Consider the following 25,526-nt stretch of genomic DNA (forward strand, 5'->3'; position numbering starts at 1 on the left):
CATGGAAATAATCAGAAAGTTATTTTGAAAGAAAGCTGATCATCAGAAATGTCTGTCAAAGAAGACTACTTGGTGACATAGGTGGCAAAAACTTTCATTTTTTTTTTCTGACATGCACTTGAAGTCATTTTAAATAAAATTACATCTTTTTGACAAAAACAAAACAAACAAATAAACAAACAAACAAAAAAACAACAGCAACAAAAAAACCTTTACCAATGTTCAGCTTTCTCCAAGAGCTATTACTCCAGCAAAAGAAAAGTAATATCCCATGTGTTCCTGTTCAGGAATAACAGACATGTTACACCAGAATGGGGACAGCAGTTGTTTGTTTGTTTGTTTGTTTTCTCTGAGCTTTTTAATGGCTTGATGCTGCTGATTACAAGGGGGATGGAGATATTTTCTACTGCTCGAAAGGAACAAAAAAGTTGATTTTATTCTGCTACATCTTGAAATAGGGAACCACTAACAGACTGACCTTTTACTGTCTCCATTTGCCCCCAAGTGGAATTACACTCCTTGTTAGAACTGTTAGACAGTACTGTTGGCTCTGTTGGTACTTTCTAATGAAGATTGTGGCCTTCTTTCCCGATTTGTTGGATCCTCAGATACACAGCCTTGGTTTTGACCTCCACATTCACTATTTAGGTTCTTGTGATCTCAGACAGCAGCATTGTTTTTCATGCATGATCAGTTTGAAGGACTGCAGAATGCAGGAAACAGTTTTCTTCTGTAAATGCATTTGATAATTATGAAAAGGAACAGGAAAAGTATGCAAACCAAGACATTGGTAGATTTACATTGTAAATATAGAACATCTGCAAGGTTTCCCTTACTAAAATGTTGCTACTTAGAACAAGATAAAACATTGGAAGACTCAGAAGAGACATTTTCTTGGTTATGCATAAAGATTAAAAACTCTTGCAGCATGAACAGAAGAAATTGAAATAAGCTAGCTTCCATGATCTTTATTTGGAAGCCTCTGGAAGCTAAATGAATGCTTTAAACCAGTTTGATAAGATCAGGATCCAGTACATTAAGGAGACAGTAATGAAAGAATCAAGGAAAAGAGAAAATATGATGTTAACTTATTAAAAAAAAGGGGGGGGGGGGGGGGCAAGATAAAAAAGTTTCTGCTGGGATTTTGAGGTTGATTTCAGTAGCCCCTCAACTCTACGACAAAAAAAAAAATAAATCCTATCAACTTGGTCAAGGCTGGACTTTCAACCTTTTCTTTAAAAAGGGATAAATACTTTTGAAGAAATAACAGAGGCATTGTGCCAACTGTACATTAACTGCAGATGGAGATTCCCATTTAATTTTTGCTTCAGCTGCAGAAACCAGGCATTCATGATTAGAAAAGTAAAAGAAAATATTTGATTCTTTGAAGACTGCAAAAAATAAGATTTTTTTTTTTTTGGATCATGTTGAGAAGAATAGAGTGGCAGAAATCATACCTAGTGAACAGGACCAAAAAGGAGAGTTGGGGATAGTGCTGACTTCTGATACATAGAAGAACCGGTAAGCAGAAAGCTGAGAAGAAAGCCAGTATACAAGTGTAATACACATTTTAACATACTGTGCTCTAAACAGCAGCTTTAACATCAGATAAGAGGGGAAAAATTATCAGTAAAAATACATTGCAAAAAGAAAATGAAAAATCTTGAGGGAGAAAAGAGATAAGTTGCATAAAAGGAGAGAACTTGATGAGATTTAAACCAAGATAAAGAGAGACAGGAGTTTTGTTAATTCAGGCATAAGCACCATAAACCTTTACTTAGCTATACCTCAGTTGAAACAAGGATGAGCATGAGTCATGAAACCAGGGGACTAGAAACCAATAGGAATGTGAATATGGTTACTGAAATTTTACCTTTGAGGTAAGTGGACATAAAAAAGCTGTATGATATTGGACAAGCTTATGAAAAGTCAGAGCAATTGCCAAAAAGTCATCACCTGAAAGCAGTCTAACACATTCTATTGCCAAAATCTCCTAAAGCTAATACTTGCTGACCGAAGCTACATGAGACTCATGAAGGTCTGGGCAGGGTCCAAGCTGTGGTCTCCTTCTTGCATGCAGGATGCTTGTACATATGATACCCTCTGACTTACCCTGAAAGTCTGCCCTTGGCCTGGCCTAGGTAAGAACCCTCCCTGAAATTCTCAAAAATTCATTGCATCACCCAACAGTCCACTCCTTTCTCAAAAATAGCTACTAATGACTGGAACATGATGAAATTCCACTTATGTTACTGAGACATAGATGCCATACATGTTTAGTGCTATATGGAACAAGGACATAAAATGGCCACCTCCCATCCAAATTCATGACAGTTCTAAAGTTTTTGTTTGTTTATTTGTTTGTTTAGGGATGGGGGTATTTGTTGTTTTTATTTATTTATTTTTTTAATCATGCCAGAATTAATGAAATTGGAATACATACATTCCTCCAGCTACAAGCCTTTCCTGAATTGAGATGGGGCCTATGTGAAAGCAGTCTGGAATTACTAATCACACTCTGATATACAAGGAGTGAGAGGGATGAAGACAAATGTAAATTTTGTTACTCTCATGCAGTTTGCAAACATAAAGCTTAACACACACATAAATTAGATAGGACTTCATAGGGCTTTAGTTGTCCCCACAATACATACATTGTCATTTAAGACTTTTTTTTTTTTTACTTTTTTTTTTTTTTGAATTATTAATGCACTATTTATTTCACTAGATTCAGCTAGAATTAAGAATATCAATATAGGTTGAAAAGGCTTTCCAGACAGCACTTATTTACTATACAGCCTAAGCAAAACCAACACTGGTAAGTGTGAGTTCAAAACACAGCTTGGATTCATGAGGTTTCCAGACAAAACAAGGTTAAATGTATTTGGAAGAAGTTCAGCTATAGATCTCTGATTTGGACACATGTCCCTTCATAACTTCCAAACCACTGGACACTTGGTCATCATTTTTTTTTCAAATGATGTTTCCAGATCAACAAATTTATTCTTCTCTGGGATCAGTCATTTCCTAAGTCTTCCCTTTCGGAACACAAACCATTTTCTGTCTGTTTTATGACAACTAGTAACACTCTGTGCTCCAGCTCTGTATTAATCTTCTGAGAATGTTATATATTTTACAGTATTGGCACAGCAGGAGACTTTCCTCTTCTTCTGACAAGGGCCCCTGGAGACAGCTGACACACCACTAGCAGAGTGCCAAAATAATATTGTAGGACACTCAGTCTAAATTAGCAGAAAATATTAAGATGATGCAATTTCTTTTTCTTCCAATACTGATAAGATTAATATGTTATGTTATACAGAGCAGACCAAGATCAACGTTTTACTATCCTGTTTGAATCTCTTAACCATAACCTCCTGTCTTACCTTCAGGCCTTCAGTGGAGCTTCTGCTATTCCCTATCCTGGCCTTGCTTCATAGTGTTATGAATCACACTACATAAATTGAACAGACAACCAAAAATAAGAATTTACTTTATTTGTCACTTAAAACATATTTTAGTACTGATCTCACAAATGGTCTGTTAATTTTATATTGAACTAGTGAGTATACTACTCTCCTTTTAATCTTACGTGCAAAGATTTTCCAACTACAAAATGTGCCAACTAAGAGCAAGAGAAAAACGAGTGTTTTGGATTAAATTTTATACCTGAAAACTAATAAACACTGACAATTTTGTAGTACTAAAGATTATTTACAGAAACACATTAAATTATTTTTTTTCCCAAAAATATATTGTGGGTGTTTCAAGACTAAAAGAAGATGAAATCACTCAGTGGAGAAAGGCACATTCAGGTAAGACTAATGGGATGAAAGTCATTAAGCATGGGTGGTATCTGTGAAAGAGAATCTGTTCTAGAATATTAATAAACACAGTTGTGTGAACACCGGTCCCACATAGACCATTTTTCTTGATAGAGTCCTGCATTTATTTTAACTTTGCATCCTGTTAGAAAGCAGCGTGGATGTCTTCCATAGTTTAGTGCACAGGTCTATTATTTCCCCTTAGCTGTCTTTCATAGCAGATTTATTCAATGCTGCCTCTAAAGTTATGAATTAATCTTTTTTATAACTGAGATTTTGGAGAATCCCCTTAATTCTACTCTCAAGTTAGTCTTAAAAATCATGCAATTCTCAGACTAAATCAATGGATAATTTTCATGATTAAGCCTAAAGCTATTTGAGCCAGATCTAGCAATACAGATCCAATACAGAACCTCTCCAGGGGCTTTCAGAGAAAAGACCCAACCCTGAAATCCTTCCTGAAGAAAAATCCCCAAAATCATTCCATAAAGTAGAGCTCAGTTTGCTCTCCAAATGCAACTCATTACTAGAGGTAAAGACATTATCGACTTTTTTTTTTTTTCCCTAGATTCTAATGGTTACATTGCTTACATGTAAAATAGCTAGATTCATGTTCAGGTATAATGGCAACATCACTCATCATGCTACACCGGATTAAGACACCTTTTAACCTTTCTTCAAAAAGGAAAACTAACGTAGTTTCTTTCCTCTGTTCATGATCCATTTCCATAAAACTTAAAGTAATTCAATATTTCAGTTAAGTTGACAGAATTCTGTGAACTGGCCAATAGCTAAACATTCACTATGGTAGGACAAACAAATCCACCTGCTGATCATCATATTTGCTTCAGGTTGTATTCACAGCATGAAAGAATCAGGAAAGAATCTGAAAAACAAACAGTGAAAAACTGGATGTATACATGTATTAACTGTATTTTCAAGTATATGAAAACTAGAAAATAAATTAAACTAACACGGTCACAGGAACTAGGGTAGATAAAAAGGTTTTGATGCTGAGAACACATACAAACACATACAAATTTTTTTGTCTCTTCCAGATCTATTTTCTAAGTTCACTAGCCCTCTCTGTTGTGGTTGTACTATATGTCACCCTGCTAAAATATTTAGATTAAAAAATGCAGCTTTACGTACTTTATGTACTAGCTCATTTTCCACCTGAACAAACAAGTTTTCTTTACAGTGGTGTGTAATACAGAAGTTTCCTGACAAAGGAAAGAATGAAAAAAGTCTACAGTCTCTCATTGACTTTATTAATTTAAGAGTCATTATGCAAGTAACCCAAGAGAGGAACAGCAGCAATCAAGAAGTACAAAAGTGCAGCTGAAACCTTTGTCAATGAGAATCTTTCGTTTTGACAAGAGACTTCATAATTTCTCCAATAGTACAGCACTACCATAAAGTTATGTTCTGAATCTGAAACATTATATACTTCCCAAAAACTTCCCCTAACTAAATGCTAATTCACAGAAGTTTTGAGCTCTTTAGCTGACAGATATGGTGAAAAACCCATACAGAAAAAGCAATACTCCACCATGTGGCATTGCATGAGAACAGAGAGAAGTCTTCTGCAAGACAGACTTTTCAAAGTCCTGCACTGATTTGACATAGAAAGTGTAAACTTATAGTGGATCAGTGCCATTTTTATGGAATTGTAGCCTGACCAAAAAGGAATTTCAGTTGATGTCACCAGTATCTGAATTTGAGAGGAAAAAACAATTTTGGTTCCTTTTCTAACAATCCCATGCTTAGAATAGAATAGTTAACTTCGAATATGAAATGACTATTTGTACATTTAAAATATATCACACTTTCAAAAACTATACAAGCATTTTGAATGGACTAAAAATATTTGGTGGAAAGAAGATAGAAAATTCCTTAAAGATAAGCCTTCAAGTTTCCTTCTGTTCTTATGAAAGATTTTGAAAATTAAAAAACGTTTCTTTAAACTGAAATTTTATACTTTGTACTCCAGGTTTATGAAGAAATCCCCCTTCCCCCCCTTTATTTTATTTTAATTTACCCTTAATTCCTACTCAGTTTTCCATTAACTTAACTGAATTTTCTTACAGCATTTTACAAAGCATAGTCCGCTAAAGACACAGTAAGTCTAAATATAAAAAGTCTGAAGTTTCAGTCTCACATTTTCCTAACCGCTAGAACTATTATTTAAAGAACAATTTTTGACCAGAGACAAGAAAAAACAGCATCACTTGGGTCATCACCAAACTAAAAGTGATACAGAAGATATATGGTTACCTTTCTCATTACAGAATTGGAAGTGTTCAATAGAAAAATGCTGAGTGAAACAATCCTTCACCATTTTTTTTACATATTTATGATATGAAGAAGCACTGCTTGTATCTACAGTCCCTCACTAGTGACATTTAAGTGCCTTGCTTCAATGCAATATGAAGGTGCTTAAAACTGCATCCCACTGCAAGCCCCGTGAGAACTTTCAGAGGAAGGCAAGACACATTGCATACACACTTATTATTTAGATAAAATTATCAATCTTTTTCTTCTTTCTTCATGAAACAATTCTCTCTCTTTTATTGCTGTTATTTGCATTTGAATTTAATCCAGTTGGTCCACATCTTTCAACTATCTTTTCTTTCAAGTGTAATTCAGAAATCTGAATGACTGTGTCACAAATAGAGTAATTATGTCTCTATTTCTAAGGCTTGCTCATAAAATGGCTCAGAAAACAGCCTTTGGGGAATTTGTTTTGCCTAAGAAGAGATATTTAATGTATTTAATTAATAGGAAAATTTAAAAAAAAATTGCAACAGATTGTCTTCACATTTGTCATCATATTGTTGTACAACAACAGATTTACTGAATACAAATCAGGAACGAATATGATGATGTTAATTTTGGGAACATTTCTAATAATGATTTTGGCAAACCAGGCATTGATGTGTGATATAAATAACTGCAGTACAAAATACTACAGAACTCATCTACAGGCATCCGCATATTTTTGTAAGTATATTATAAAGATCCTGGGTAATTGAACCTATAACACATGCACACTCTTTTCGCTACTTCAGAAAGCTTCCAAGTGTTCATAATATCATTCACTTAGCCCAAGGAAACTAGGAGTTGAGGTTTAAATAATGCCTGTCCCAAATGAAAAGATAAATTGTGAAATTATACACATGAAACAGGAATTAAACTCTTTCTAAGAAAACTAGGAAAACATGGGATTTGGTAATAACACACCTAAAAGTAGGTCACATTCTATATTCAGTTTCACATAGAGAAAATCATATCAAAGCAAGTTATCAGCGTATCCTATTTATCAACACTGCAGATTGGTCTGTGTGCTTATTTTCAGCCACAATACATGGAACTCCTTTGAAAGGCAGAGGTCCTCAGCTCTTAATCTACTTTTTGCACAGAGAACACCAGAAGCAAAGGTGTGCCCCCACTTCACAAAGCCACTACCTACCTGGCTTTGAATCTGAAATAAAAAAGGGAGACGAGGCAAAAATTTAATAGTGCTCCAAGACTATGCCTGATTTATCCTGAGGGTGATATTAATGATCGCTGATGCGGCATAAATTGTCTGTCTTTTTAATCTAGCTTTAAATGTTTGAATGATTTGTACAGAATTTTTCTTTTACCCATATATTAACACTTTTTAATGAAAAAACAAAAGCACAGAATGTGTCTTACACAGTAGCAAAGAAGCCGAAACGGCCAACTTTCTGAAGGCCAGTTGTAGTCCTGTTCAACTCACTTTGAAAGCAAGGCAACTCGGGCCTTGCCATGAGACTCTGGCCAGTTCCATGAATGGGTAGGAGTTCTTTCACACTAGTTGTGACAAAATACCTTTGGTGAAATCCAGGACCATACTTGCACAGCCTACATTCCACTTAATGGTTGTGCTCCTGAGTCTTTAGCCAAATTTGTGTATGCTGTACAAATATGTATCACAATGAAGTCATGTCCACCGATCATGGCTCTGCAGATAGAATGGCAATAGTATTTCTGAATTCTGTAACCTTATTTGCAACCCAGTCAAAGTATTTGATAAATATCTACTTCTTTTTGTGACTGAAACTCTAGTGGATCAACCATGCCTAATATGAGCTTTTAAACAACACATTTGCTTATTAAACACACAGCTCTCAACCAATTTGTGCAGCACAATGAAATCCCAGTCTTGTATGGCACCAGGCTTCAGGTGTAGTAGCACTATTTATAGACAATTCCCCCATTCACCAAAGGCACCAGTGAAAGAAAGCACAAAGGAGGAAGGAGCGCAGGGATAAGGAACAAGAAAACTTTCCAGGTCAGTCATATCTTTGTACCTGCGCCCTTAATGGACTGTGCCATATAGCTTTAGAGAGGAAAGGTCACAGCTCCACCTTCTAGTCACACAAAATGCACTAAAATTACCCATAGAAAAGGGGTGCATTGTTAATGACACTCGTACCAAAACTGTTATCTCCATTCACAAGGTTTCTTTGCTATGTACTAAGAATTGCTACAGTTCAGGTCACTAACTGTACCAAAAGTTCATTTTAGCTGTTTCTGTAGACAGATTTCTCAAAAAAGTCTTTGTGGGGTTGAGTTGTGTCTTTGGACAAGAGAGGTGTTCCCACAGCAATAATACACAACAAACATATCAGTTTGGGAGATGGGAGGAGATCATCTATTCATTCTATGTCTTGGAGCAGAGGTCCTTTTGAAGTTCTTGAGGACAGGTAAAGTGGGAAAACTGAAGTTCATTCTTTCTAAGCTATCTTTACACTCCTTACCTGGGACAGTTGGCTCCAGGGTAACTTGAAGCCATTACCAGGCTGCAATCATTCCTAATTGCTTAACATTAGGTCAATTCAGTAGATTTCTACTAGACTTACAGATGAATTCAACCCAGCTCTAACCCTAGCTATGCATAAAGTCATGACAAAGGTCACAAAAAATTATTATTCATGTCTATAAATAACTTACTCTTGATGACTTTTAAGAAGCACAAAGCTTAATTTTCAGTCTTATTTTGTTCCAGAAGACAAAGTACCTTCTTTCTGTAAACAGACTAAGTCTACTGGATACTGAAGTATCAAAATTATGGAATTTCTGAAAGCTAAATAGCAGATTTGAATCAACATTATGGAAAGAGAAACATGCCTTCAGGAGTTATTAGAATGAAACTATTTCAGTCCTTTCATAGCCAAGTCTAATCATCCCAAAAGCAACAGATCATATAACCCCTCCATTGATACATGGAAGGAATACAATCCCAACAGTTTGGGCATGTAGCAACTCCATGCATTTTACAGCAAAGGTCTGTATGTCTGAGGGCTATCAAAGGCTGGGATGCTTCCAAAGGCAAACAGTTTATGCAGAGGCAGATTTGATCAAGGCTCATGTTTTCCAAAAGGCAGCTAGCTTACTTCGGACATTTTGAAAATCCTTTCCGTAGAGCTCACCCACTGTGCTGTTCAGGCTGCATATTTTAAGAAGCAGAAAACTGCCAAGCCAAAAGCACAAAATTTGTCTCTAAGAGGAGCAAGGAGAAGATGAAGAGCAAAAATTAACAACACAGCTCATTGCAAGCTTCAGAGAATACAAAACATTTGTTTTAAAGACAACTAAAAATACTTTTTTTTTTTTCTATGACCACTTCTTCGTCTGCCGAACACATGATACACTGAGGAATGTAAGTCTTCAGAATCAAAATACGTATAATACTATGAAGAAGCAGTCCCAGCTTTAGAAACTTTTGTTATAGTTGGTTGAGACTATGTTTTGCATAGTACAAACAACAGATTATCAGCCACAGATAAAAGTGAATATTGGTTTCTTTACCAAATTAATACTAAAAGAAGGGGGAAAACAAACAAACAAACAAACATTTTCTTAAGATCACTTGAAATATTGGTGTAACTGTCAGTATAGTTATAGGTAAAACTACAATTTTTGCCTTCTGACTTTCTCTTTCTATGTGACACAAGTGAATTGTATGAAAATGCCCTCTGGGAAAGCTAGACTTCAGATCAGACTTCATGACATAATGATCAGACTTCAGAGAAACTTTTATGGAAAGTATCTTAAGTTAGGCTTCTTTCCTTTGTTAAAGTAAACTACTAGAAAATCTTACCCTTTTAATGGAGAAAAAAAAAAAGCTGATTTAAAGTCATGAGTAGAGTGACAATTCACTTTTGAAAATCCTTTTTTTTTTCATATTTAGCTAATTTAAAACAGTGTGTACAGCAACATCAACAGTGCAGCTGTGAGGCTGCCAATAGTGGTTCCAACTGTGATTTATTTATTTTTTTTCCTTTTTAAAGTTTTTTTCTTAACCTTTTTCCTTCCAAAGACAGAAAACAGTCAACTACTTCGTACAGATATCAGAAGAAGGAATCTACAAATTCATTTTGTTGCACAGTTACTATTTGCATACTAACCTAGCAACAATTTAATGTCATGGGTTGCACTATTTGGAACACTGGAACAACAACTTGTTCAGCAATCGTGAATTGCCAATTCCTGCACTTGATTTATTTGTAATTGCCTTCTTCTGTTGTAAGCCAAGAAAGAAAAGCAAAAAAATGATAGAAGAGGGTGCTGGCCACGCTTGCATGCCAAAAAAAAAAAAAAAAAAAAAAAAAGGCTTTAAATAAGACTTAAAATTGAGGCAGATTATTAGACTTTCAGAAAAGTTGCTTAATACACTCAAAAAGTCAGTTTTAATAGTTCGTAAAACAACAGTAGGCAATTCTCATACAGTAAGAGATTAGTAAAGTAGCAAAAGTGGACAACTCAAAGTGCTGTAAGCATTTATATTATCTGTTACTTGTTTCACTAATTGCAACTTCAGTTATTCCCCAGAATATCCCCATCTGTCCATGCCGATGAAAAGCTGGAACAAAACAAAGCGAACTCTTGGTGCTACAAGCTCGTCCTATGAACTGGCTTTGCTTGACTCATGCCTCAGTCACCAATAGTGGGTCTACTGGAGATCTGTTTCCCTTCTCTAAAAGAGAAAGTGAGCTATAATGATTATTAAGTACTAATAGGTGAACTCACATGATTCTGGTTTTGGTGCATCTACAAAAGTAACCCTCTCCAATTTTCCCTTCCTACAGGCATCAATAAAAAGATTCTTCGCTTACCATCCTCCTCCATGATATAGCCTCCATACCTATCCATCTAATTTTTCCTTCTACATCAATCCATTATAAAAGGAGAGCTGACAGAACATTTCTGACTGTGAGGTATGCCCCGATCTGCAGGCTTTCCTGTACAGTTAAACTTTCAGGTGGGATTTTTTTTTCCCCCGCTACTTTCTGCCACACTCAACACACCAGAATATTGCCCTAAATTGACCTTGCAGCACACTGACACATCACAGATGCATCATTTGACTTTTCAATTTTATCACAGTATAGGAAGAATGGACAGTCCAAGGAGATAGCATCAATGAAAATGCATCTAGTTCAAATGTCAACATTGTCACATAAAAAACACAACAGGGACAACTCAAAGAGAATATATTGAAGATTCTGCTGCCCTTAAAAATCAATTTAAGCTGCCCTTATAGGTCTGCAAAAACTCTTAACTTTGTTCTTCATAGGGTTGTATTAACTTTAAAAATCCTGTGGTGTACTGCCATGCCATCAAGCTTATAAGACAGAAACTTAGATCTGTCTCAGCAAGTCCGGATCTTTGTTTTTTTAAGTATCTTTAATATAGCATGAAGTGAGCCCTAAAACAAGTACTAACTACCACACTTCAGATCCAAAACATGTTCTGTGGTTATTTGATTAGAAACTGCATGTAAGTCTATTACAGTCAGCTAATAGCATCAGCATAACTGTTCCAACAGCGTTTAGTCTGAGAACACCTAGAGAACAGATGGATGAACAGCAAGTTCCCACATACACGCTGATTACTTACAAGGTTTCAGAAAAGCTGGTGATGTCTTGTATTAGGCAAGTCAATAGCACCAAACCAAGCGTTGCTTCCTACCTTGGTTAAAGAATTAGCATAGACCAAATCACACTGCAGCTCTCCAAAACTCTTCACAACAAAAAAGAGCTGCAACTAAAATAATGATATTCAAAAAAATTGTATTGCATTTACACCATGAAAATTAGTTCTTAGTAAAGGTACATTAGTTAACATTTGACTATAATTTTTCCATTATCTTAATTTTCCAGTAACATTAATTCTAACAGCCTGGGAAATACTGACTGTACTCACCTGTTGTTCTAGAGACCAACATTTTAAAGTTATAGCAGGTATAAATGGCTGGAGTTGCACTTTAACTTTTTTTTTTTTTAATGAAAACTGCTACGTCTATGAGTTTGATACATAAAAAATAAGAACTTTCTCAAATTATGTCACATGACTAGCAGCTTAACCAGTGTTATTCTAACCAGTGTGCAAATGGTATTTCATCACATCGGATTACATTAATCTTCTCTCTTCCCTGCCTCAATGCTGAGTCGTGTTGTCCATCTCTTTTTGTTTGTTTGTTTTATAGAGAGTACCTACAAAGCTTTGTTTTGAATGAACCAAGGCACTCACTGCTTGATTAACCTTTAAGTCAGGCTGCACAGATTCATTCACAGGCATTCACAGCCCATCACTTCTCCCTCGCCTCCAATTTAAAAAAAAAAAGAAATCTTGGAAATTCAGGAATGTGTCCCAGAACATTAAGACTCCTCTTAAAAAAATCAAGACACTCAGCAGCAATGATGAAATTAGATTATCATAGCTCATAACTAGCTACTAGTTAATGCACGGAGCTAGAAAGCACAGAGGTGATACATGTGATCCTACAATCATACTATACTCATATTCTATCTGTTATTTTCCAGTCAAAAAGACATGCACATACTGCCTCCACCCTTTTTCTTGCAACACTTCTTTAAAAGCTGCTGCCTTTAAAGCTGTTGATGCACATATGCATACAAACAATCCCACATAGCAAAGCAGATTTTTTAGTAAAGAAATATACATATGTATTTTGAAAATAGGGTTTTATTGGAAGTTTATCAAAAATGTCTGATATCTTTTTTAAGAAAGGCACTTCAGACTTCAGTCCTTGTTTTTTTTAGCTTTTGGTTCTTGTGGCTGTTGAGGCAATTCACTTTCTTCAATTTCACAATGCTTTCTTTTCTTTTTCTTTGACTTTTTGTGGTCACTTTGGTAACCACTAGAGTCACTGGCAGGCAATACATGTTGCTGTTCTTCTTGCTTATGTTTTTTCTTTTCTTCTTCTTGTTTTTATCATCACATATTCCATTCACAGGATCAACACTTTGCTCTTCTGCATTGTCCCCCCCAGTGTTATCTGTCTCATCTGGAGGCTCCTCCATGACATTATCTCCCCTAGAGTCATTCAAGCTATTTTTCTCATGTTCAAGGTTTTGAATTTCCTCTCCATTTGCACAGTCAGTGATGCTCTCAGATATTTTGGGATGCATACTGTAAGGAAACATACAAAATAAGCTGAAATAGAAAATCTTAGGGCACTTCACACAGTGAAATGTCAAAATTTTCTGAAGCACAGTATTTACACCAAGTAGATAAAATATACAAACGGAAAATATGACTCTCTAGTTAGCGAAAAATATAAAGCCTGTTAAAACTTTCAGCTTAATTTCTACTACCTGACCACCTTCTTTTATTTTACCAATGAATCAATATTCTCTGCCAAACCTTAGCCTAAATTTCTTCCCTAACATCCTGTATACACCATTTTGTTATTTCCTTTTTTCTTTTATTCCCTCATCTAGTAATTTATAATTACACACTGTGCAGTACACCTTTTTGTTGGTTCATCAGTTATTCACAAACACACAACAACCTGTTCAATCATACCTGAGACATGCTGCTGGTTTTACCAAGCAATTGCCTTGCTGAAGTCTGTACCGATAAAACAAAGAAGATGCCAGAAAAACAAAAACCAAACAATAAAAACAACAACAAACCAACCAAAAAAAACCCACAACACTAAAAAACCCAGCAAGCATCCTGCAAGTAATAGCACTGGATAAAACGTCTAAGAAGACTCATAAGGAAAGAATGCAGTTAAAACTACGGAGGAACAGATGCCCCCAGAGTCACTGGGGACAAAATGGTTAAGCTTCATTCTGAATTCATGAAAACAATCCAGAACATCCTTTCAGATTAAACACAACTCTGTGGATCTCCAAAAATATTATGATTTCATCAGTAATATTTATATTGTACATTAAAAAAAATAAAAAGTTAATCCCATTGGTAAAAAAAAATGCTCAGCAAACGACCATTTAAAAAAATCTAAAACTCTTTCAAAGATATCACTATTAAGATTTTTAGCTAGTTGCTCTGAAAACCTAGAGGCATAAGTGAACAGATGAAGGTCATGCATTTTCTCATATCGTCTTTGAGATCAAAGATGTTTCTGCAAGCATTTAAGTCACCTGCATGTAACTACTTGTGATTATATAACTGGTAGTATGTGTACATGTGTGTAGAAATACCAACATACACATCGTGTTCAGAAATTGGAACATTTTTACTTGAAAAGCCTAGAATGTTAATAAAGAAAGCCACTCTAGTTTTCAGGTGTTATTTTGAACACGTACTATATATATACACAATCAACAGTTCACAGGACAGCAGTTAGATTTTTTAAAGCTCAGAAAATTCTATTTTTATTTTTCCAGAGAAAATTTCCATGCAATTCCTTAACATCAAGGTGTTTAATGTGACTAATACAAACTAATTATAGATGAGGGGTTGTGTAAAAACAGTGAAGCTTAAAGCCTAAGATGTTAAATCAAATCATTTAGCTTAGAACAAGTCCATTAAAACAGTTCAAAAATATTCTCTTTTATGGCACATTACCTTGTTTTAGTCAGTCCTCCTCGAATGAAGAACACTCCAGCTGCATCAGAATCTAAGTGTGATACTCGAAATTTCAGTTCATCACCTACTTTTAACCCTAACTCTTGCCACTCTACAGCTGACATTTGTTCAGGTTTAGGGATAGAAGCATTGAAGCATCCATGTATCAGACAGCCAATATGACTGGGGGCCACTTTATTAATTACACCCTAAAAAACAAAAAGAATGTCTATTAAAGATTATCCCTTTGAACACATAGGTGATGCATGTTCAGTTTCCTATATAGACACTTTTGGACAAGACTTTCTACATTCAAGTTAGAAGTCTGTTTATCTAGCAAATAAGCAAAATTTTCTACACTAAAATCAAAACTATTTTTGAGAAATTTCTTCTCAGAAAGAGCAGTCAGGCATTGGAATGGGTTGCCCAAGGAAGTGGTGGCGTCACCATCCCTGGGGGTGTTTAAGGAAAGGTTGGACGTGGTGCTTAGGGACATAGTTTGTGACATTGTGACATAGTGGGTGACATTGGTGGTAGGGGGATGGTTGGACCAGATGGTCTTGGAGGTCTCTTCCAACCTCAATGATTCTATGATTCTTTTCATGCAGTCCTGTTCAATGAACCTGTATCTGTAAAAATGAAAGTCAAAGCATGGAATTTAGCTATAGTGAGTACATGCATCAAAGAGTTACCTCGTTCCTGACAGTAATGCCATCAGCCTTGCTTTAAAGCCTTTTTAAGTCATATTTACTTGTCTGAAATTACTTCCACGTTAGTACAGCGCTACTTAGCAGCTAAAGATACAGATGACACATAAGAAGCCTTTAAGTACTCCATTCAGTGGGTTTCTGACACATTTGCACATTAACCTTATCCACCTTTGCTCTCCTCAAAGATGAATGAAAGACACCGAGAGGGTGTCTCCTCAAAGATGAATTTGAGATAGTATGTTCATCCGCTTTCTACCAAATGAACCTATTTATTTCTTAATGACATTTACAGAAAGGCATGTGCTATGCCGCAAAAAACATGGCATAACACCAGATACGGGAAAACCAAATTGAGAGTTTGAATACATCTTCTGACACCAGTGAGTTAAGCTTAAAGCTGCTCCCTGAGCCATGTATTTCCTTTTACTGAAAAGCAGGTGTAAGTGCTGCTCTAGTACTTAAAAGAAATAAATTCATCAGCACGCCCTAAACCTTACCGCCACTATTAAATAAGAGTAAACTCATCCATTTAAGAGTTATTTGCTTTTTAGAAAGAAACTGCTATTTAATAAATTTCACAGAATCATAGAATCACGGAATATCTGAGCTGGAAGGGACCCACAAGGATCATTGAGTTCAACTTCTGCTTCCCCAGAGGACCATCCAAAAAAAACCAAACCGATCATGTGTCTGAGAGCACTGTCCAAATGCTTCATGACCACTGCCCTGGGCAGCCAGTGCCCGACCACCCTCTGGGTGCAGAACGTTTCCCTAACACCCAGCCTGACCCTCCCCTGTCCCAGCTCCATGCCGTTCCCTCGGGTCCTGTCGCTGTTCCCAGAGAGCAGAGCTCAGCACCTGCCCCTCCGCTCCCCTTGTGAGGGAGCTGCAGGCTGCTGCGAGGCCTCCCCTCAGCCTGCTCTGCTCTGGACTGGACAAAGGAAGTAACTTCAACTGCTCCTCATGTGTCTTCCCCTCTAGACTCTTCATCATCTTTGTCACCATCCTTTGGAGGCTCTTTTATGTCCTTATACTGCGGTGCCCCAAACTGCACACAGTACTCCAGGTGAGTCCGTACCAGCCTCACACATTTAGGGGCAGACACCTCAGAAGCGTGACAGTATTGACTACTACTATAAACTACTAGTGGACTATTATAAACTACTCACATGCTAAGAAACTACCCACATAAATTACTATAATAAACCAAAATACAACTCTACTTAAGTCCCAACCCACTGCTTTTGACGGAAATAAGCCAAGCCTTGGTAACTTACGCAAAAAAATGCCCCGAGAGGTGCCCGTGCATTTACATACCACCATTTTTTTCCCCTTCTTGGGGCTGAAGATGACGAAGTCCGCCTCGATGTTCAGGTGCACGAAGCCCTGGTCGTCGCGGATGTCGCCGAGCTCCCCCACCACCCGCACATTGTCGTAGGCCACCGGCACGCCCTGGAGGCTGCGGAGGAAGCAGAGCGAGCCGTGAGCGGGGCGCCCACCCCCAGGCTCCCCCCAGGCGGGCCGAGAGCTTCCCCCACCGCAGAGAGATCCCGCGGGGGCCGCCCGATGCCCGGCCGCACCTCTCCGAGTAGCGCAGCAGCTCGGCGTCCAGCTGGGCGCGGATGCCCGTGCGCTTGCGGCCGAGGTAGCGGGGAGGCAGCGCGATGTGCCGGCGGTGCGGCGCCACCACCAGGCATGAGTAGCGCCGCCCCACCAGCCCGCGGGCCGCGGCGAAGGACGGCAGCTCGGCGGCGGGCGGCGGCGGCGGCGGCTCCCCGGGCACGGCCATGCTGCGGGGCACGGCCGCGGCGCGGAGAGATGGCGTCAGGGGCCCGCCTCGGCGCGACCCGGCCGCGCCGCCGCCACGGGCAGTGACGCAGTTCCGAGGGCGCGACGGGGAACGGATTTGGGGGTCGGGGAGGGTGTGGGAGGGCGCGGAGGTGGGGGGGGGGGGGGGGGGGGCGTGCTGTGGAGGAGGGATGGGGTGGCATGTCACAGCGATAAAGTACCCTGAGCGTGCGTTCAGAGTTACAGAGCCTTACACACGTGTTCAGAGCCCTGACAATCCTTCTGCTGAGTTGCTCTTCTCCAATGTCCCACGTTTCTGCGCCTCAAGAAGAGTAATAGAATCATTAGGGTTGGAAAAGACCTCCGAGATCATCTGGTCCAACCACCACCCTACCACCAGTGTCACCCAGTAAACCATGTCCCTACACACCAGGTCCAGCCTTTCCTTAAACACCCCCAGGGACGGTGACTCCACCACCTCCCTGGGCAACCCATTCCAATGCCTGACTACTCTGAGAAGAAATGCCTCCTAATTTCCAACGGCTGACTACTCTGAGAAGAAATGCCTCCTAATTTCCAACCTAAACCTCCCCTGGCACAACTTGAGGCCATTCCCTCTAGTCCTATCACTAGTTACCTGTGAGAAGAGGCTGACCCCCAGCTCCCCACACCTTCCTTTCAGGCAGTTGTAGAGAGCAACAAGGTCTCCCCTGAGCCTCCTCTTCTCCAGACTAAACAACCCCAGTTTCCTCAGCCGCTCCTCACAGGACTTGTGTTCCAGGCCCTTCACCAGCTTCGTAGCCCAAACACAGTTATCTGTGCCAACAGCTAGAAGCAGAGGTTTATATCCATAAACCATATCTACGCTCTTAGCCATACTGTTTAGTTCCTCTCTAGTGCCTCAGTGATCAGCATAACTTATTTTCTCCATTCAACTGAAAGGTTTTACCTGTAGTGACCCTTGCCACACATTAAATTATTCCACAATCCTAAATTTAACATGCAGCAGTTCAACCAAAAGACTGCTATGAAGATTGCATAGGGATTAACTATTGTCATAAGTTTAAATTGCCATGAGTGGTTTTCTTCATACATGGCACTGTTAAGAAAAACAGAATTTGTTTTCTTTTGCCAGGGCCTGAGTCTAATTTGTGCATATAATGAGAAATTTTGTAACACTTTATTAAACACATATTAAAAGGTGGAAGGAGAAGAAAGATAAAGGTTATAAAAGTCATAAAAAGGGATGCAGGTGCACTGTACACTGCAAATGACCTACAAAATAAGCTACAGTAATAGCAAAAAGCTCGTTGTCCTATTGTAACCAATGGAACTTGTGGCTAGTTGGTAAAAACAAGTTTTGTCCGGAAAAGTCAGCAAGACTTTATAAAAATACCAAGTTGCACGGTATTGGCTTAAGATTTGCTTTTAAACTGATTTAACTGAACTGCTGCAAAACCTTGAAAAGCTATCCTTTCTTTGATTTAAGTCTAATTTATGTCAATTTAACTTGTATTAGTAAAAGTACACTTTTATACTGATTAACTCCACATGGGGATTTTGATATACCAATTTTATTAAAGGTGTTAAAATTTCTTTATATTATAGAGGCCTCAGAAACACTGTTGTTCTATAAAGACAAACCTTACTTCATATATCAGAAATCCTTGAACTCCCTATAAAATGTTAAATGATGCAAAAGCCTTTTGAAACTATTCAAAAATACAATATCAGATTTTCTTCAACTGTATATACAGTGCAGATAAGACATTAGTTTTCGCAGCTGAAACAAGTGGTACTTTACTGCAAGTAAAGTTGGATTAGTATGAAATAACTGACATAAAAAATGGTTTACAGATAACTGAACTTGCAGAATTGAAAATATCTTGAACTACTGTAATCTGTATTCTCTTGTGGCGTTAATCCTCCAGAGTATTTAATGTCTGTTGAAATCAATTGTATGCTATACACTCTGAGCTTTCTGGAGGAATATCTATATTTTTTGTTTCCTGTATTGAGGTCATATTTAATCCTTGCAATGTGTTTTCAATCTCAGTTAAAGACCTTGTACAGTAACTGCATGTGCTTTTATTCCTAAATGAAATATACATTTTATAGCTCTTATTTATGAGTAGATCTAGTTTGCAATGAGAACATATAACCTGCTAAGGTCTATACTCAACTTTATCTAGGATAATGAAAACCTAGCTCTGTTCATTAAATAAAAGCTCCAAATATGATAGAAAGACAATATAACCAAAAATGTGGACTTGTAACTCTCTGTACACTGGTCAGACAAGATGGTGCCAGGAGGTCTCCCTCCTTGTCCAGCTTCTGCAGGAATCCAGTGCTATCTCGATAATCCTGCAGGCTGCCTGTCCTCAGAAAACTCCTTACTCTCAGGTGCTGTGCCCCAGAGCACACACACCTTCTATCAGGCTACAAAATTTCCTTTGCTGTCTTTCAGACTCCCTAAACTTAAAGCCTACAACAAAATAATAATATCTTCAGGCCTATGGATAGTTTTGGGGGCCTACAGAGGCCTGGGCTTAACCTAAACATGATGGACGTGGCCAGTAACCTTTAAAGGGAGTTCACTTTTGGCAGAGTAGCTCCTCTGCCACTTAGCAAAGCAGATGCATGTAGCAGTGGCGGTGTGGCCATATAGAGGTATTCTAGTTCAGATCATATCTGCACTTGCTAAATGAATCTCCATTTATCCCTGCAACTGTGCTTTGCATTTTGATGCCAAGTGCCTTTAGGACTTTCAGAACTCCCTTCAGGCTAAAGTAATCTGGAGCATGAGCTCTAAATCCTAATGGTCATTAAATCTACAGGATTGGAATACAGGTAATTCAGAATAACCTCCTTTAAACTCTTATAGTGTCAATACCTGGTCCCAGCACATCTATTTTACTCAGTGAATCCATACCTGTCAAGTCACACTGCTTGCCGATGCAACATAGCCTATCTAGACCAAAAGCAGGGTTGTTGTGTTGTCTTCTAGGGACTTCAGATGCATCATATGACTTGGGCTTTCACTACCTGATTGTAAAAGATGTCCTGACCAAAGAGAGGAATTTCAGTGCTACTGCAACTTCCTGCAGTCACAGTTCAGTTCTGGAAACCATCGGAACCATAATACTTACATTCTTATTGTCCTTATTTATTATTATTATTATTATTATTATTATTATTATTATTATTATTATTATTATTATTATTATTCCATAGTTATTTATCTTCTTTTCACTCCGTGATGTTAGCTTTCAGTTTAAAAACAGTCTGTCTTAGCTGAACTTTTTGCAGCACTGCAGTGAGCCTATGTCCAAAAATGCAGCTAAAATCAATGTCTTAAACAGCACAGCATTGGTACATTTGCCAAGTCTCACAGTGGCTGATAAAACTCTGATGAACCTGTTTTTTTCTAGCAGTGAGGTTGCCAGTAACAACCAGGACCAAAACCAAAAGCTGTGTTTTCAATCACTGCTGTTCTTTTCCTTTCTATTTTATCTGTGTTAGTCTTTTTTTTTTATGGAAACGAAGCCAGACTCCAGCAAGGACTTTCATTAACAGCCACATATTGAGCACCTCTCAGCTAGAACTTTTCTTTTATTCCAAAACAGTCATTGCCATCTTCAGTCCAGGTTTATGGATTAGCATTATATTGGGGAGGAGCCTCATACTACTGCCCATTCACGCTCATTTGTGGCAGCTACAGCTCATTCATTCAGAGGGCAGTCTCCATCCAGCATTAAAATTCTGTAAATCTTAGTTGTAATCAAATATGCTGCATTTTGTGGAAGGGTGCTTGTGGCACTATGCTGGAGTAGCAGATGTATTCCCTCTTATTAGCATGCACTCAAAGGTCTCTTTATGTTTTGAAACTGAATCCATCCCAGGCTCCTCATCACACAATTTGTGCTCTATAAAAAGAGAAATGAAGAAATGCCTCACAGTTACGAAGAAAGGGCTTAAAAGATACAGTAGAAAATTCATGGTCATGATTTATTTTCAAATATCTTAGCTGTTTTTGCATTTTTTATGTGGTATCATAAAAACCTACACCATTTTTAATGTGAGTCGTTGCTGGGGTACATAATAGGCTGAAGAATCTGTACTCAAACTCTCAACTTTGAAGTTGTGTGGCAATAGATTTGTTTCAATGTCTTGTCATCCCTGACAGAGACTAATTGAGTAAGTTTGGCACTAAGGGACACAGTTTAGTGATGGGGTCAGATTAATGGTTGGGCTTGATGATCTTGAAGGACTTTTCCAACCTAGATGATTCTATGATTCTATTCTATGATTCTCCGTGTGGTCTGTGAGAAATAGGCATTTAGATGTCATTGAGGGGGTCAACTTGTGACCGTAAACAGGAGTTCTTTTAGGCTTGTTTCCTGGAATCCTTCTCAAGAGAGACACAGTTAATTTATGTAAGGATTATCTAAACATCCATTAGTTGCAGTACTAAAAACTCACTTGTCTGGAAATGTGGAAAGAATTAAGTTATTATTCTCGTGCAAAAAGATAATTTTAGCAAATATGGGATGATGAGAGGAGCAACACTCTTTTTTTCTTTAATAACACTTCCCTTCAAAAAGGTAGATATTCCTGTCAGTATATCAGTCATCCCTGTATCACTGGTTTTGTAAAAAATGTATCAAATGCTATAAATCCACCAGATGGCACACTAAAACCTTGATACTGAAAAATGCAGCCATCCAAGAGAATGATAATAGCTGCATGGCAGGCTAGAAATTTAATCTGTAATACAATTGCAGACTGTGCTTTGTTTTGTCAGTGATTACTAGGTCAATCTTTAATAGGTAGGAAATGACTTAGAGAAACATTAAGGGAAAGAAATGGGATAAGACAGCAATTATGTTAATTTATTTCAGTTAATAATTTATCTTGATTTGTAGTGACATTTATGATGTCTGGGATGAACATTTCCTAACAGCTGGGGACTGGCTAGATTTGCCTTTGGTTCTTGATTGTCCAAGCAGGTTGTTGTATGCCAGGAAATGGCTGATGCGGCTGGTGATCAGTATTGCCTAAACTGTGGATCACTCTTCTGGAGATAAAACATCTTGTCTATAAATATCTTGCTGAAGGAGCCATATCCAAGTACCTGCCTGTCCTTTTATCTGTGGAAATGAGAGAATCTGCATCAGGAGGACTGGTGGCTGTGGTGCCCCTCTCTAGCTTTGCTAGTATTTGAAGTTTGAATGCTTTTCAAGTCACAGTTTCAATGGTATAGAGACATTGTGACCTGTGGAGTTATTGATATAATGATGACTCTCCCTTCCATGTTTCCGTCCAGTGAGCGAAGTGTGTTCAGACGCTGGCTGACAGTACATTTGCTGGGCCTTTTTCCATATTTGACTATCAATAACAGCATTATCTGTCTTCAGATAAATAAAGGGCAATGGTCATTATTATGACTGGATACTGAGGAGCTTCGCATAGCCATTTGCATTTGAGTACAGCATCTCTAGGCACTGAAGCAAGTGCACCTTCAGTAGTTTAGGTAAACTCCAAAGTACTGTGCCTATAGTAGCTCTTATCTTGTAAAGTGTTTGAGTGTCACTCACCTCTGAATGGTTCAGTGCTAGGTATCAATTGAAGCCTGAATGATATCTCTGAATGACAAGGTATAAGAACAAACACAGCTTAATTTTAAGGCGATTGCCAGGTTGTCCTAGTTTGAAGACAAAAGATTCTGTTTTCCCTTAGCTTCCTGCAGAGCTCATGGTTTAGTTTGGCAGCACACAGGGTTCTCACTGTTTACCATCACATCCATCCACCCACATGAAAAAATCCCAAGATAAGAAAAGTCATAGTTATAGTAAAAACAAAACCAACCAAACAATAGCAACAACACACACACACGCAAAAATGCAACAACAGCAAGCCAGCAGACCAAACAAAGCTACACATGAGAATCAGGGACTATTCTGTGAGAATCACGACAAAAGTATAGTTTTCATTTTCCCTGGACTGGTGAAAGTATTGAAAAAATAAATTCAGTGTGGGCAAAATCCTGTTCTCATTTCAGATTCTCTTTTCACTTATCCAAATCCCTTAAGAGCATGAGAAATTTCTGAAGTGCAGCATTGTTCTTTATGTAAATTTAAATGTGATATTAATCACAAGGTTCTCGTTATTTTTACCATCACCAGCCCCTGGAAGCAAATAAGATGTAATAGTCAAATTCCAAGATATTTGCTAGCTTTCACTTAAGCAGACTTCAACTGAAGCTGACTGAATTTGTCTCAGTAAAGACCATCATGGCATGCTTGCTCCGTCAGAGAGGTACACCAGTGTGGCCCTCAACATGACACCCACTTTTCAAGGCAAAAGTGTCTGCTTGATATAAGTGTGGGCTTTGGTTGCCACCCAAACAATGCAGTGCTCTGCATTTCCACTCCTGTGGAAATACACTGCTATGCCGTATTTGACACAGGGAAATAAACGTATGATGGCTATATAATGCAGAGGCTGAGAGAGCTGGAAAGAGAAGGGCACCTGGCTGTCTCTGACAACCTAGTGATTAGCTGTGGAGAAGATGGATCCATAGTCTTGGCACAGTGAAATGATGAGAAGCAACAGACACAAGTTGCAGCAAGAGAAATTCTTGCTAGGTGCAAGGAAATAATTCTTTACAGTTAGGGTGATCAAATGCTAGAACAGGTTGCCCAGAGTGGCTGTGGGATCCCTGATCTTGGAAATACTAAAAAATGCTTTGGACCAGATGGCCTCCAAGTTCCCATCTATTTTCAATGCTTCTGTGATTCTAGATTAAGTGACAGTTTTCTTACACAAAAGCAGATATTTGGCAGTGATGCAAACAGGGCCACGGTAGTCTTTTAAATCCAAGTTCATACCGGTAGAAGCTGAAGAAAGCAAAGCTGATGTGACTGTGCCCACAGCAGCCCTCAATCTGTCTTTTGGTTTGAGAGACTATTTCTCTATCTACATAGCAGCCATCTGCAGAAGCATTCTAGATGCCTTAAGGTGTGCTCAGAAAATTCTCATTAGTTGCAAGACAAGATAGTATAAGGTGCACGTCACTATACTCCTCCTGGAAATACAGGGACAAATACAGGCCGTGGCTCCATTGTGTCAATTTGTCATGGACAAATGGTCCAGAGATCCCATGTTTGTTAGGTGTCCCCATTTTCTGTGCACTATGAGTAGAGATATGCACTAGCTGCACTCTTCATAGCTATGCCTTCTGCACAGCTGTTAACTTCTTGTACCTTCAACCTTTTCTATATACCTCACTTAGCCATAAGATGGGCTGAAGTGTAATCATTTACAGTCTTCAATTTAATATGCTCTAGGTGATCCTGCTTGGCAAGGGGGTTGATCTAGACGATCTTCAGAGGTCCCTTCCAACCTCAGCCATTCTGTGGTTCTGTAATCCATGCAAAGGCAATTTTTAGACTCACGGTAATGCCATCATTCAGTTGTTCTCAAAATATCAACTTCCTTTCACCAAAAGTTACAACACTGCAGTTGCTGAGTTCTGAAGTGTTCATCTCAGTCTGAATCAGAAAAAGAAAATGTTCTAGACGCAATTGTGTAGTTTCCATTGTTTCATTGATATTTTAATGTTTGTTGTAACTGCTGTTCAGCTGGTATTTCAGATTGCATAGCACGTGGTGGATGAGGCAAAACATAACTAACATGTTTACTCAGCACAGCAGCAGTGTATTGTGTCACCGTACTTTGAAATAGACTTTTTCAAAGCACTCTGTGCTCCAAAAATAGCATGACTCCCTAATTGCAGCACTTTTGTGGCATTGCTGATACTTGCTAACGATCAAGATATAATGTTGCTGAAGGAAATTTAGAAATGTCACACTGCCAGACTCTGGTTGCAAAACATTTTAAATCCCAGCTCTTTAACACGTAGGCACACCCATAGTTTTACTCTGAGGCCCTACTTGTTTCCACATGCAGTGTTCATGGTGCTCCTCCGACACCCTGCAGCCTCCCCACAACACTGTTAGTGGGGAGCATGAGGAGAAGAGCACAGACCAGAAAAGCAGAGCACAAAGCAATCGTTTTAATGACTTGCTGATCTTGAGTATACATATATGTATATATATGCATATACAGGCCTAAATTCCCCTTTTAAATTCTTGTAAGATGTATAAATGAAAACTTTTACTGAAAGTGTTATAACTTCATGCAGAGTGTTTCTTCACTGCATGCATTTTTGCAAGGATAAGGACTGTGTATATCAGATATATGTGAAAGCTGAGAGACATGAATGGGAAGCTTAAACACTAAATGTATTTCTTTTTATATTTGTTTATAT

The 25,526-nt window shown here is 38.3% G+C and overlaps 1 protein-coding gene across 1 annotated transcript; it reads right to left on the minus strand.

Moving 5' to 3' along the window:
* Nucleotides 1-12,832: 12,832 nt before the first annotated feature.
* POLR1F (RNA polymerase I subunit F) lies at nt 12,833-17,230 on the minus strand. The gene is given in 5 exon segments (XM_040549029.1): nt 12,833-13,073; nt 13,076-13,289; nt 14,697-14,905; nt 16,724-16,865; nt 16,987-17,230. Coding segments are annotated over 5 exon segments (948 nt in total). The 5' UTR covers nt 17,196-17,230; the 3' UTR covers nt 12,833-12,899.
* Nucleotides 17,231-25,526: the final 8,296 nt, after the last annotated feature.

Source organism: Cygnus olor, chromosome 2, assembly GCF_009769625.2.
Source record: "Cygnus olor isolate bCygOlo1 chromosome 2, bCygOlo1.pri.v2, whole genome shotgun sequence".
NCBI classification, from domain to species: Eukaryota; Metazoa; Chordata; class Aves; order Anseriformes; family Anatidae; genus Cygnus; species Cygnus olor.